Consider the following 14,583-nt stretch of genomic DNA (forward strand, 5'->3'; position numbering starts at 1 on the left):
TGTACAGCGGTGAGCACTGTTAGGGTGAACACGCGAGCGCGTGGCCGACGGCACTATCAGCGCCGCGTAACAGCCATCGTTGGAAACATTGCACATGCGCAGCATGTGCTTTGCGAAACACTCTTTCCACCGCGCGCATCACGTCATCGATACGCTTGTTCGTCGTCTGCTAGCCGCATTTTTTGTTCGCTGAGCTGATATCTTCTGCATTTCAAGGTCCATCTGGATTGAAGATTGGCGCGTGAAGGAAAAAAGTGAGTGTAAGAGGGATAATTATTAAACTTTTTATTCAAGAAAATTGCACTTTTGCAATTCAAGTTAAACAAGACCATGAGAACAAATATAAAAACATGAGCAAATCTAATAGCGAGTTATGTGACCACTTACAGCAACGACTGCAGCTATTCTGGACGGTAACGAGTCGTAAAGTGATCGAACATATTCCCGATCGGCTTTCAGCCTTTCCCACTCGTTGCTGACTTGCGCCCACAACTGGTCCGAAGTCGCGGAATAAAGGGGCTTCCTTGCCAAAGAAGCTTTCAGACGGCCCCACACGTTTTCTATCACATTCAGGTCCGCTTTTTTCGGAGGCCATTCCAGTAGCTGCATGTGCTGCTCCGCCTGGAACTCCTTGACAGCCCGCGCCGTGTGTATCGGTGACCGGTCCTGTTGGAACAGGTAATCACCGTCTGGGAATAAACTGCTCGCATATGGCAACAGCACATTGTTCAAAATGTTGCAGTATTGTTCCGACGATAAGTGTCCACGTATACGTTGCAGGGGCCCTAAACCATATCTTGAAACAGCACCCCACACGTTCACACTCGATCTCCCACTGGCAGAAACACCTTGCACGTTGTCCGGGTCGTTCCTGCGTGGCATTGTGACGTTAACTAAAACAATTGCTTTTCAAAGCAGGAAGTTTGCCTCACCGTGTGCCTGGTAGTCTCCAAACACGCAATCTTTGGTCTTGTCGCGTCGAAAACGTCAACTCATCCGAAAAGATGACGCGACCCCACTCTTCTGATGTCCATGCTTCGTGCAGCTCAGCGAACTGCCATCGTGCGGCCTTGTTTGCCGCCGTTAGTAGTGGCTTCTGCGCTGCGACGCGACTGCGAAGGCCCGCAGTACGCAGGCGACGTCGAACAGCGGTGTCCGAAACGTCCAAATCCAAGTCCTCGCGTATTGCTGGGGCTGGCAAGAAAGGGTTACGAACAGCAGCTGCAACTATGAGGGCGTCTTCATCGTCTGTGGTAGCTTTAGGGCGGGGCGCGCGGGGTGCATCCTGAATGCGACCTTCATACTTGTAGGCTTGAATTATCCTGTTCACAGTCTTCAGGGACCTATTAACTAAAGCGCCAATATACCGCTGGGAATAACCTTTCAGGGAAAGATCGACAATTGAGCGCCGTTCATCATCGGGAACCCTAGCCATAATACGATCTGGCGACAGAATGAACGGCTGCGAAAGATGTTTCCTTGTTTTATATACGGCGTTGCATGCACAACAACTTTGAAGGGAACGAATAGACACGCCCCCATAGATATACAAGTTTTTTTGTCTTGTTCTGTTCAAGCACAGATGTTTAAAGAAATCTTAAAATGCAGGATGCATGGGCTTAGAAAACAAAAATGCGGCTAGCAGACGACGAACAAGTGCATTCATGACGTCATGCGCGCGGTGGAACAATTATTTCGCGGAAGGCGTGATGCGCATGCGCAATGTTTCCAGTGATGACCGTAACGGGGCGCTGACAGTGCCGTCGGCCACGCGCTCGCGTGTTCACCCTAACAGTGCTCACCGCTGTACGTACACAAGACCGACAAGACGAATGACAACAAACGCATTCAATCCGTTTTCCAGTGTTGGCCGTTCGCGAACACTAATTCCGCTGTGATTCCATACTATTCAAATACACAAAATGCTGCAGGCCGCATGTTAGTGCACCTGAAATACTACTAGAAATAGTTTTAGGCGAAAAAAATAAGACACGGACTGGCCCACACTCGCAACTGATTTTTATTTTTCTAACAACAATGAGTTCACATAAAATAGTAACAAGCCTAATCACCGATGTTGTTTAATCTGGCTCTGATTGGATTACCAACAAAACTACAGGAAATCGATGGCCTCAATCATACCATTTACGCTGACGTACAGTGTACTAGTACAATCGTTGCCATCGCTCACCCAGAGGGTGATGTCGTCAGCGTACAGTACACTGTACGTTGACGACATCACCCTCTACACTGTACTTACTGCTTCTATTGCACGTTGTAATGTGTTTTCAACCTGTCCATCGTTGCCATCGCTCACCCAGAGGGTGATGTCGTCAGCGTACAGTACACTGTACGTTGACGACATCACCCTCTACACTGTACGTTGACGACATCACCCTCTGGGTGAGCGATGGCAACGATGGACAGGTTGAAAACACATTACAACGTGCAATAGAAGCAGTTGAACAATACCTAGCAGGAACCGGACTGGCGTGTTCGGCTGAGAAATCTGAGCTCCTCATTTATATACCATCGCGACGTGGCCGAAAACCACGCAACTACGAGGAACGAGACAATCCGGAAATTCGCCTAACTAACGCCCATACCCAAGGTTGACAAGACCATACGTAAATTAGACAATATAACATCTCAAATCATGCGACTACTGAAGCGAATAGTCAACAAACACAGTGGAATGAAAGAAGGCAATCTGCTTAGGCTAGTCCAAGCGTTTGTAATATGCAGAATAGTATACGTCGCATCGTACCAACGATGGTACTATGACTGCTTAATCAGAAAAATCTACAAGCAAGCAATCGGACTCTCCATCACTACCAGCAACGATAAACTACTGCAGCTAAGTCTACACAATACACTGGATGAGCTAATCGAGACACAACTCATGAACGCCTGTCCAAAACTAAAACAGGTAGGCAAATATTGGATCGAACTAACATATGGTATCAAAGTAGATATGGCCAGACACATCAGAGGCATGATAACCGTCCCTCTAATACCCAAGAATATGCATCCCACCCACCATCAGGGTAGGCGGGAAAGCTGAGCACGCGATATACAAAAAAAAAAATCGGTAACAGCAAGGACACCATATTTGTAGACGCAGCTATAGATACAGACATGCACAAGCGCGCCTACACAGCAGTGGGGATAAATTACGAGGGAAAATGCACGAGCGCTACAGTCAACACGCTACACGTAGAAACCGCAGAGGAAATAGCTGTCGCGTTAGCCATAGCACAAACACAAGCAGATATAATCATCAGTGATTCCCAGACGGCAATACGAAACTTCGATCGCCAATGGTCGAATCTCCCCAGAGGCACTACGACTCCTAAAATTAGGTAAGAACCACGACAGAAGTGTCCATCTCATCTGGACACCCGCTCACACACTACCAGACGGTAGCAATTTAATGAGGTGGCGCACCGCATGGCTCGAGAGCTTACGCATAGAGAAAGAAATTCAACTGAATTTCTTTCTCTATGGCTTACGGACCGAGCCTCGGTTAGTCCCGCTTCAGCGACTACCGACGGGTGGGAGTGGGAAGATCGAATGACCAGATTTCATGAAATTACACAACACCATAGATTGCAGAGGCGCACATTCCGCCGCCTCACCCCCCCCCCCCCCCCCCAAAAAAAAAAAAAAAAAAAATCTGTCGATCGGCGGCAGTTACAAACCAGATCCTATCCGAGTCCAGCGATCATGCACATAATACATCCAGATTTATACACGACTGACAAGTGCAGACGTTGCGACTCTAGAGCCACCCTAGAGCATATCCTATGGGAAATGTGCGGTATAACACACGATAAAGGGATGCAGCCACAGAACACCCATACAAACTTATGCAGCCTCAAACAGCGACAGCCTCCGCGCGCGCTGGGAGTCTGCGTTGCTCAGCTCGGACCTGCAGCACCAACTCTGGGCCGTCCAGCGAGCCGAGGAAGCCGCCAAGGGCCAACAACCCTTGGCCGAAGCCTAGGCGGGGTCTAGGCCCACCACACCAAATCGCAGGACACTCAATAAAGTTATTTGAATGAATGATACCTAATCCCATCTATATATATCAGCAAGGAAACTAAACTCTTTCTCGTAAAGAGACGCGACGACAACTCTGCTAGTTCCCGTATTTTCCGTAATATGCATGCGTTTTCCAGCAAAGGTTCACACGTGCACACTCTTTGGCACACTTTGCAGTGATAAGGCCAAATGCGAACCTGTCCCATTCTTGATCGATTGATAGCGCACACACTCGGCAACATTTTCCTTGCCAACATTGACCACCACTTGGGAACCGCTTTGTTAAAGGACAATGTTTGCAGGTGTTCAGGTATGCAGATGACTTTTTGGTTGTTTTGAACAAACAACAGGACAGTGCATTGCCTACATAGTGTGTTATGGACGTATTTGACATTTTTAAAGTGGCTGGACAAGAGCTCAAGTTTACCCATGAGCTTCCTAGTTTAGACGAGCTGCAATTTTTAGACCTTGTTTGTTGGCTGTACCGCCCCCGTGCAGAGAAAGAATGTTTGCCGTTTCATTCCGCCCATTCGAAAACAGTCAAACGAGCTATTGCCAATTCTAGCTTACAGTTATTGGCACAAACTATATGTATTGTCCCGGCCCATATTCAGGAAACTTAAGCTTTAATTTGCAGATTTCTAGGCTTGGCTCGGCGGGCTTACCTACTTCTTTGTTCGCTTCGGTGAGCGAAGCTTTGTTGAAGAAATTTCGGCGTGAGCCTACAATGCTTCGGAAGAATGCGAAAAGAAACGGAAAGCGCGTCCTGTTGTCATTCCGTGTTTACACAGGGTGGCTCATTCCTTAAAGAATGTGGTTTCTAGTAGAGTGTACTAGAATATGGTCTACTACACTCTAGTTTCTAGGTACGATGTACCGATACCGATATATAGTGTTTTCGGCTCCCCGATACTTTCTCGTATTTGTGCTCGGCTGACTTCTGTAAAAAATGCCGTGTGTAAAGAACCACACATACTGTTTTTTGAATAAATGTTCCGTCGGTGTTGTGTATATAAGATTCCTTTAAATCACCACCATAGGATAAAGTGTGCACGTGTGAACTTTTGTTGGAAAACACATCCATATTACGGAAAAGTAAAGATACAGTGGCACGGGAACTAGCAGAGGCGATGTACATATTTGGTGACTAGTGTGTAAGCGTTCCGTCGTTACTTCTCTCCGAGTCCAGTTTCATAAGATGTGATTAGGCTTGGTTTCTATATCAGGTTAACTCATGTTCTTGTATGCAAGCCTGAGGGTATATAAGTGAAGCATCGGGAAAAATAAAAAGAAAAATCAGTTGCGAATGTGCGCCTGTCCGTGTCTTTTATTCTGTTGTCCGTGATCATTTTTTTTTGTTACATTTATCAGACATTTTGATACTGATTTGTGGTTTTCTCGCGCTGTTGCGTTTTCCCACCCGCGCCCATCTCTATGCCAATGTCTATGCCAATCTCTCCATCTTTCAGCTATTTCTTTCTCCTGCAGAATTTCCCGCTAGGGAATCACGTTGACGTCAAGATGGCGCTCTTCTTCGAGCAAGCTGTCAAAACTGCTCTTCAAAATTACCCAAAGTCCGTTGCAAAACCTCTTCACTATGGGACTGCCGGAATTCGAGACAAGTAAGTTAAAGCTCGGGGCGTGATAATTTGGCAGCTTGCCGGAAGGAGCGTTTCATGTTCTAGAGGTTGCTGTGGATCTCGAGAACCGGTCCCTCAAATAGACGTGGCAGAGCGTTGTCGTCGATGGGCGAATTCGCTGTAATAAATGTGCCAAACGACTACAGCACATGTCGAATGACGTTTTGTTATACAGTAGCGCCATAAGTTTTTGGAACCATTTCGAGAATATATGTCGTTTCTAGCTCGTCGTATGTGCGTGTTGGTATCCCCAGGATGACTGTGCCTAGGGAAGTGATTTGCTCTCATTAGTATTCTCGCATCTCTCAGCTTTTTATACCTTATTTGAGCCACACCTCTAAAGGTTTGGTTGTCATCCCACAGAGGCCGAGATCGTTACGCCGTTTTTAGCTGGCTAAAGGGGAGAGCGGGCTGATTTGTGGGCGACTCTGCATTTTTTTTCTCCTTCCACGCTGGGTTTACGCAAACTAATGCCGGAGTTTCGCCCAGTTTATAGTCAGAGTAGATCAGCGTTTTGTAATCTGCTGCTTGACTCAGCGGTGATCAGCTTGCATTGCACGACCTATCTTGACCACTCGGGCCGATGCCCCAGGCCGCATATTATCTGTTCGCTCTCCTGCATTTTTTCCCTGTGTTTGGGCCCAGCTAAACCATATGACATATCCGCAAACCTCGCTTTGTCGCCGGTTACATAGTGTTCTTGTAATTTTACTGCTCTCTTGATTTTTTTTTTTTTTTTTGTGTGGGTCGAGTGCAAACCTCACCTTGTGAGTGTACTTTGATGAGTGGCAATGTTATTGAAATGTAACGCTGGAATGTAAAATTGGGGTCAGGCGTAGTGCTTTCATTTTAACACCGGCAGGGAATGTTAACTTGACTATGATCATATTTTTTCTACTTCCTTCATTGAATGTTTTTTTACTTTGAAGCAAATGGGTACTCTGCTACTAAACGCCTCATTATTTTTACAGAGGAGAAATCTTGGGCTCATGCATGTTTCGCATGGGTATTCTTGCTGCATTGCGCTCGAAATACAAAAAAGGTACGAAGCCATTCTTCACCATTCTGTACCCACAGAACGTCTCATTGTTGGTACAGTGCAACCCTGTGGCAGCAACTTCACATAGAAATGTGCTTATAGCAAACCTAAACATCAGTCTTGACTAAATTGTGACGAAAAGTTAAAAAAAATTAACATGGAAGAATAAAGAGCTGTTGCAAACAGCTGAGCACAACACGTACAGTAGTACATTATTGTAAGCATCAGCGATCTGGTTTTACAACCAGAAGCACTCTCTAGGGTGGTTAATTTTTCATTATCGAGCTCTTGGCAGTAGTAGAAAATGCAGTGTTATGTGGCAGTGCTTTCACTTCAGCTACTTTCAACATATGAAGTATATAATGTACTATTCAATCAATAAGTAAATTTTTGATTTGCATGCTTCCATTGTGCCCTATTGCATAAATCTAGTGTCATTGCATCAAAGTTGCCATATTCAGGTCATTTGTTAATGCAGTAGCAGACCTTTCATTTGGTGCTGATGACAGAATCACAGTTTTGCTGTGATAGCACTCTCGTGGTAAACCTTCCTACAGAGCTAACATTTAGCCTATTACTGACAGATTCACTATGATGGAGTTCTGCTGTATCAGCATTCCTTAACCCTTTGTTTCCCACGGGCATTGAACATAGTGCACGTAACCAAAACTCATATTTTTTGGCTGTTTTTGTTCCAAGTATCAACCAGAAAAAACGCACAAAAATACATATACATGTTATAGAAGTTTTATTACTGCCACATATGTGGCAGCCAGGAATGAGCAGATGAAAATATGACAACAGCTCTTGATACCTAGCAACTCTTAGGAGGTGTAGAAAACTTCAAAACAGTTGCTCTTTTCATTATGTACGCACAACTAAACTGAACATTTTTTTGCTGAAAAATCAGGTGTGTCTTGTGCATGAGCACCCTTGCACATGTTTTTTTTTTTTTTTGAGCCACTTTCACATGCCAGTGGCCAACTTGTCATACTTCACAGACAGCTCTATCTGGTTTTATAGCATTGGCATCTCTTTGACATTATACGGCGTTACCCGAGACTGGCACCTCTGGTGAATATTCCGCTGAAGGAACCATGGGGGTGAAAGATCAATACATTCTGTGTTCGATTCTGGCATGCCGTCTTGCGAACGCGTGAAATCAAGCGCAACTGTATGACTCAAAAATGAGGATCCCAATCATATGTCAGGATCAACAAGCTTCACAAACATCTTCAAAGGGCTTCTCAGTTTCTCCAAGCCATCTGTTGGCCTTAGAATTCTGTTCTTTACCGCAGTTGATGTTGATGTCCTTTCTTACCAAGTGCTATATTTTTTGCATGGTCATGGTCTGTAGAGCTTTGCTGTCACTGCGCGACTGTCTTTGCGGCAGAGTGTACTCTTCGTCGCAATCAGTTCCCTCCAAATTTTCGTTGTCACTTCCAACTTGGATATTCAGACTCAAAGAGAATTGCTTGGATTTGCTCCTCTTTTAGGCGCTACCTGCATAATCAAAAAGTTTTTTTCAGACGTCAATGTAAACTAAAATGGCAGCTAACAACAAGCGCGAAAGTTACTTTGCGGCAGACGAATGAAAAAACATAATTACACAGCACTAGAAACAGCGTTACACTTATCATTGTTTATCTACAAAACGGAACCTCATGGTCCTGAGTGCCACAAACGTGTATGCACGCCTATACTTTACGAAAAGTAAGCAACGACCAATGTTACAATAATAAAGCTACCTAAGCGTGTTCCGCAGGCTTCATAGAAGATGTCGGTGTTTTCTACTTTATATTAGAAGAAATAAACACACAGAAGCAAGAAAAAGCTGCACACTCAGCATATCAGCCTGCTGCAAGTGGAATCCATGTTTGCAAGACAAGAAACGCCCTTGTGTTGTACCCGTAGCGACATTTAGAAATTGCAAGTGGAAGCATCGACTTCCACTGCAAGTGGAAGCATCGACTTCCACGTTTGTGGCAACTAGGAACTAGGGGTTATGCGATTTAATTTTCGAGATAAGAAAACAATTAACAAAACTACCACAAACGTGGCACCTGGGATACAAAGGGTTAAAGTGATTTTAGTATCTTGACCAATTTAGCAAGGTTGTTATAAAGCCCGTTATGGTGCGATGTTGTAGTGCGTTTTTCGCAGCTACGATTTCCGCAAATGCGAAATTCGCAATTACGTTTCACATGAATCCATGGCAGCTGTGTTTTTTGCGTACTTGTAGCACAGGGTTTGCCAACTCCTATATTGTTCGGTGTATGTTTTACCAACTTTTTTTGCTGAAATAACGACTCTGCAATGTTTCTAAACTGTATATATAAACCTGAAAGTTGTATTAACGTAGTTAATGAAAAAAAAAAACCAAAACGAGCTGCCTCCTATTGGTCGTCTGTTTCCACTGCATCTGCGTCTTTGCAGAGAATTTCAGAACGCCAAAAATCCCAAAATTGCATGCACGAAGGGTCCGGCGGCCTATTTCCCACAGCTGCGAATTCGCAAGTGCGAATTCGCAGACAAAATCGCACCGTGTGAAACGGGCTTAATAGCAGCTATGCTATGAAAAGCCAACAGAATAAGCATGTAAAATCCCATACAGTGACCTATTCCACAGCGTATCTTTAATCTAGTGTTTCTCCACAAATTTGCATTTGGAAAAATAATGCTGCTGTCATCTAATTGCCAAGTACTTGAATGTGCTTCATTCAAGTTGATATAAGCCAGATGCTTGTGTGATATGCTTAAAAATTAGTGTTGTGCATGTTTAACTGCCATAGTGTCTGTATTTTGTTGGCTTTACGTGCTTTATAATGCAGTATACTGCTTTATACAATTTCTAAATCCTTGTGTAGTTCTGTATTTTTCTTATATCTCTTGCACAGAGCCTGCTTTTGCATCTGACTGCTTGACTTCATTTTCTCCTCTTTGAAGTCCAACTTTTCTAGCTAGTCTAAATGAATAGAAGAGTGCAAGTTTCTGACAAGTTGATGTTGATTGATATCTGGCTACCATAGGAACAAACTGTGCAAAGAAGAAAAACAGGGACGGAGCGTGGCTAGCAACTGTTTATTGCACTTAGTCGCAAATTTATACTGGGTGTTCTCGTGAAGACTGCCATCTTTTTTTCTTTTTTTTAGATCTGGGACAGATAGCACAATTTTAGCACTTGAGCTGGATTGTTCGATTAATTAAATTCGGGGTCCTGCGTGCCAAAATCATGATCTGATTATGAGGCATGCATTGTTGAATAATTTTGACCACCTGGTGTTCTTTATTGTGCACCCAATGCATGGTACATGAGTGTTTTTGATTCCGGTCCTATTGGAATACAGCCGCGGTGGCTGGCATTGAACCTGCAGCTTCATGCTCAGCAGCACATCACTATAGCCATGGAGCTACTGCAGTGGATTATGAATTATTCAGAGGTGAACATTACGTGCAGGAGAAATCAAAATGCATAATTGAGTAATCAACAAAATTTCACCAATTAGAATTTTATTAATTCTTGGCACATATTGCTGTTTGCAAATCGTAGCCATGAGTTCGCAGGTGTAGCCATTTAGAACGAATCTGAGGGATGACCCGAGCTTCAAGATATTTATCCCCAATGTGTGCAACAATATACATCAGAATTCGAGTAACTTTTGTGCTTCAATGCGTAGAATGGTGTTTCATCGAAATAGTAAGTGGAACAACAGTGCATTTTGCTACAAGTTTGACAGAGCATATCGAAATTGGTGTCATCCTCGGAATTTGTTTCATGCGCATACACCTTGCAAACTCGCCTGCTACAATTGGCAAATTTCATTACCTGCCGTAAAATATTAGGTCAAACTTAATTAGTACAATTCTGTTAATTAGTTTACTATGCATTTTGATTTCTTACACAAGTAATGTTGGCCTCTGAGTAATCCAGCTCAAGGACTTGAATTGTGCTAACTGCCACAAGGGATTTCAAGTACCTTTGGCAGTCTTTGCAAAAATACCCGGAATATATGTACTGATACCAGCATCAAGAAACGGAAAGCAGCTAAAGCATGAGAAAAAGCACAGCAGCAAGTAAAGCCTGCACTTCATTGTCACTCGCCTTTGGTTAATGTGCTAAGAAACATCACATTCCATTGCAACTGATACACCTGTTTTGCATCATAGTTCATTTGAAAGGTAAAACAAAAGGAAATCACTAATGTAATCATCATTATGGAAATTGGTATGAATGTGTGTTTAGACATTGTGCTTTTTATGCTTGTTTTTTTTTCCCCCTTCCCTGCTTCCTTTCATTCGATCAGAAATATAGTTTAGACTTGGACATTTGTTTCATTTTGTGATGCACAGCACCTTGCTTGTGTTGTACACGACTTAATATGTTTACTTACTAGTGATCTTTGAAAAGCAAAGTGATAGGTGTAACAGTAAGAGAACAGTAATATGGACTATTGATCATACAGAAGTACATGACATTAAAATGGATTTGAGTTGGGCAGATCTAGCAATATTTAGGGCAGATAATTAGGGGATCCAACAGTGAAAGGAAACCCAATTGAGGGCAACAGAGAAATATGTATAGTAATGAGATAAAAAGTTTGTGAGTTCAGGCTTGTTTTTGCTGATGCAAGACAAGAGTAATTGGAGACATGAAAGAAGCTTTTGACTTAACCCTTTTCTTTTCGTGCCAACTTTTTTTAGAAAACCATCAAAATTTAAAATTTTTTAAATGACCGATTCATTCAGAACAGCTTTCAGTATTGCAATATCCACAGTTCATTTGCTATTTTCTGGTGCCTTTTACTGGCCACTATATTTTCACGGTTTTGAGTTGGAGATAGGCAAGGCCAAGAAAACAGTCTATATGAAGCGTTATATTTCATAAAACAGAATTCAAGTGTGCTTTTCTTATCCTCCATGTGACATATTCTTGCTGCCACGGCGTGGAAAGGAAATCGCAGAGTAGCCGTTGGGCAAAGCGTTTTTTGTCAAGCTGAAGCCACGTGAGAGTGGTCGGCAGAGGCTCTAAAATGTTGGCAATTGTTAGTACTAAGTTCAGGCGATAAATACAACTCTGGTGAGCTTTCCAGGTGAAATTAGGGGAATAAATGCCTGAAAACACCGATGCCAGCAATGAAAAAGTTTTTTTTTTTTTATTGGGTTTGCCTTACGGCATCAAAAGGAAGTGTTACAAATGATTGTGAAGCTTTGTGTGTTGCACTTTCATTTCTAAAATTCGGGGGGAAGCATACTTCCACTTCGTTTGTGCCAACTGCTCCCTAAAAAAATTTTTCTAAAAATTGGTGCCATTTAATAGTGCAGCATTCGCACCAAAATGAAGTGGTTACCACTCGTCTGTGGCACTCAGTAGACGAACAGATATCCCTGGACAAGTGAGGCTCGTCCTTGGCGTGTGAAGGGTTAATCAGGCTGGTCATGATGATGGTGAACTTTGCAAATGTAATACATAAAAGAAAAGGAGCCAGCTGTTTGAGATGAAGTTTTCAGTTGTATGACAATCTGCCCTTTGTTATCTTGCACTTAAGTACTCGGATGTGTATACTGAATTTCAGCCATTATTGGTGTCATGATCACTGCATCCCACAATCCGGAAGATGACAATGGCATCAAGCTTATTGACCCTATGGGTGAAATGATGGAAACGGACTGGGAAATTTTGGCAACTGAGCTGGCCAATGCCCAGTAAGCTGCCCTTTTTTTCTACATTTTTTGGTTCATTTTTTTGTTGTTGTTCAGCAGTGTAGTATTTAAAAATTGTCAGTGCACAAACATGGTCATTGATGCAGCTGCAGTTTACCTCATTCAGAATTGCTGCATTCATTGTTTATATTCAAATTTGTAGATGAAAACTGAAGTGCAGTAGACATATTTTGAAAGTCAGTCTTGAACATCAAAGAATAGATTATTGGACTTCGCCAGTTTTACTTTAGGTGCCTATAGGGATATCTTGACATTAATGCATTGGCTACACACCATTGTATTCACATATCTTGTGTATATTGCCTGCTATACCATGCTGAAATGAGAGATCTCTACAGCCTTGAGAGCGGATCACGGATGATATGTGCAAAGCTGTGTTAATCAAACTTGGAGGACTGCATGGATGTTATGAGTTCAGAAAATGAGAGTTATGTGCAACTCCCTCTGTATTTTCTGCAGTTCCTCGGCAGTTAATAATAAAGTCGGTGTGCTTGTTGCATTGCTAAAGTGCAATCACTTTCTGCCTAATGATCAAGTTCAAAAGAGCAACAACAGTTGAAGTGTGGCTGGCAGATTATTCATTGCTAAGTGGCTCTGAAGCAAAGCTGTGTACAGCACATGCATTAATTTTTTTAATCAATTCTCCAGGATGCTTTGAATGAAGTACTGTATCCGTATATATTGTCTTGCTCTGCACTTACTTTAACCATGCCTGCCAACTCTCCCGAATATTCCATAAAGGCTACGATTTTGGACTAATTTTAAGAGTTTATGAATGGTGTGTCAACTTTTACAAAAAATAAATTCTGTTCACGAAGAAGTTCTGCTCATTCGTCTCTAAGCTTTCTGTTATTAATCTTCTGATGGTGAAAGGACGCAACAGGGGTTCTTGCTTCAAGGAAGTTATCAGCAACACCAGAGTTGTTGAAAAAGTCACTGTAATGTAAAAACAGTGTGTTGGTTGTCACTATTCACTGTGCCAGGTATGTTGCTGCTCTTGTGCTGCTTCTAAAGGTAAATCGTAAGTCTGTATGTATCCCTGAGGGGACTTGTTTCAGGGCAAGCTTTAAAAAATTTGTGCCGACATGGTGTCATGTCCACGTCATTTTATGAATTTTAATAGTTCACAGGTTGCCAGGTATGCAGGATGAATTAAAGTGTAATTCTGACAGCCCCTCAGAGTGCACTGAAGTTCTGGGATTGTCTGGCGTTTTAGTTGGAAGAGTCAATTCTGGCAGGTTCTTTATTTTTGCTATGAAGGCTCAGGATCATTTTCCTATTGTGGGAGGCTTCTTGGAAACATTTTTACATGTAGGAGATATTTTAGGGTATTGTTCTGCCTGCCGAAATAAAAAGAAAGAAAGAAGAGTAAATGGGGAAAAATAGCTCTTAGTGGACATAATTTCAATAGCAAAGCATATCTTGCTATGAAGGAGCTAAGCATAAAATATAGGCACTTACTGCTGTTTACATTCAAATTATTGAAGCTACTTTTTTCACTGACAGCCTCATCAACAACTACATCAGTATCTTTAAAGCATGCCTGCTGCATGAGAACTAAAAGCCCTGCATCTGGCTTGGGTTGGCTGTTTTTGCTACGCTATCAGAAGACTGAGATCTTAGGATGGGGGGTCTTCATATTGTTGTAACATGTTGTTTAGATGTTTTTGACCCAATTGTATTTGAAATTTTTGTGCCAGATTTATCGCAATTGCTGTTATTCATCATGTGCTTAGCCAGAGAATTGACGTGTGAGGTTCCTTGCCACAAGATATCACATTTGATAGTCCTTGATATGTAAGCTTCTTGCTACAGCTTCATATGTTTCATCCTGTACTAGCCAGCGACATAGGAATTGTTTCAACCTATGATTCATTTTATGATTCACTCGTACTAAAAAAAACCTTGCAAAGGAGGAAGAAATTTGCTGAAATATTTTCGCTGTTAATGACAAGCCTTCTTTGAAACCTCGAAGCAAAGGATGCTTTTTGTTGCAGTAATGATATTTGTTCATGTTTTGTGCAATTTTGCTCATATAACTGGTTGTGTTTGTACTCCCCTGAACTGAAATGCACAAAACCAAATAAATGTAAGCCTTGAGGGCTGTTTCAGGCCAAAATGTTTTCACGATGCGGTGAT

The 14,583-nt window shown here is 42.6% G+C and overlaps 1 protein-coding gene across 1 annotated transcript in view; it reads left to right on the top strand.

Moving 5' to 3' along the window:
* Positions 1 to 5,531: 5,531 nt before the first annotated feature.
* LOC119460043 (phosphoacetylglucosamine mutase-like) overlaps positions 5,532 to 14,583 on the top strand; it is a 39,275-nt gene continuing 30,223 nt past the window's right edge. Inside the window, exons 1-3 of the mRNA XM_037721393.2 lie at positions 5,532 to 5,666; positions 6,656 to 6,726; positions 12,297 to 12,426. Of these exons, the coding sequence (XP_037577321.1) occupies positions 5,566 to 5,666; positions 6,656 to 6,726; positions 12,297 to 12,426 (302 nt within the window). The 5' untranslated portion in view covers positions 5,532 to 5,565. The remainder of the gene's footprint in view (positions 5,667 to 6,655; positions 6,727 to 12,296; positions 12,427 to 14,583) is intronic.

The sequence above is a fragment of the Dermacentor silvarum genome, chromosome 1 (genome assembly GCF_013339745.2).
Source record: "Dermacentor silvarum isolate Dsil-2018 chromosome 1, BIME_Dsil_1.4, whole genome shotgun sequence".
Taxonomy (NCBI): Eukaryota; Metazoa; Arthropoda; class Arachnida; order Ixodida; family Ixodidae; genus Dermacentor; species Dermacentor silvarum.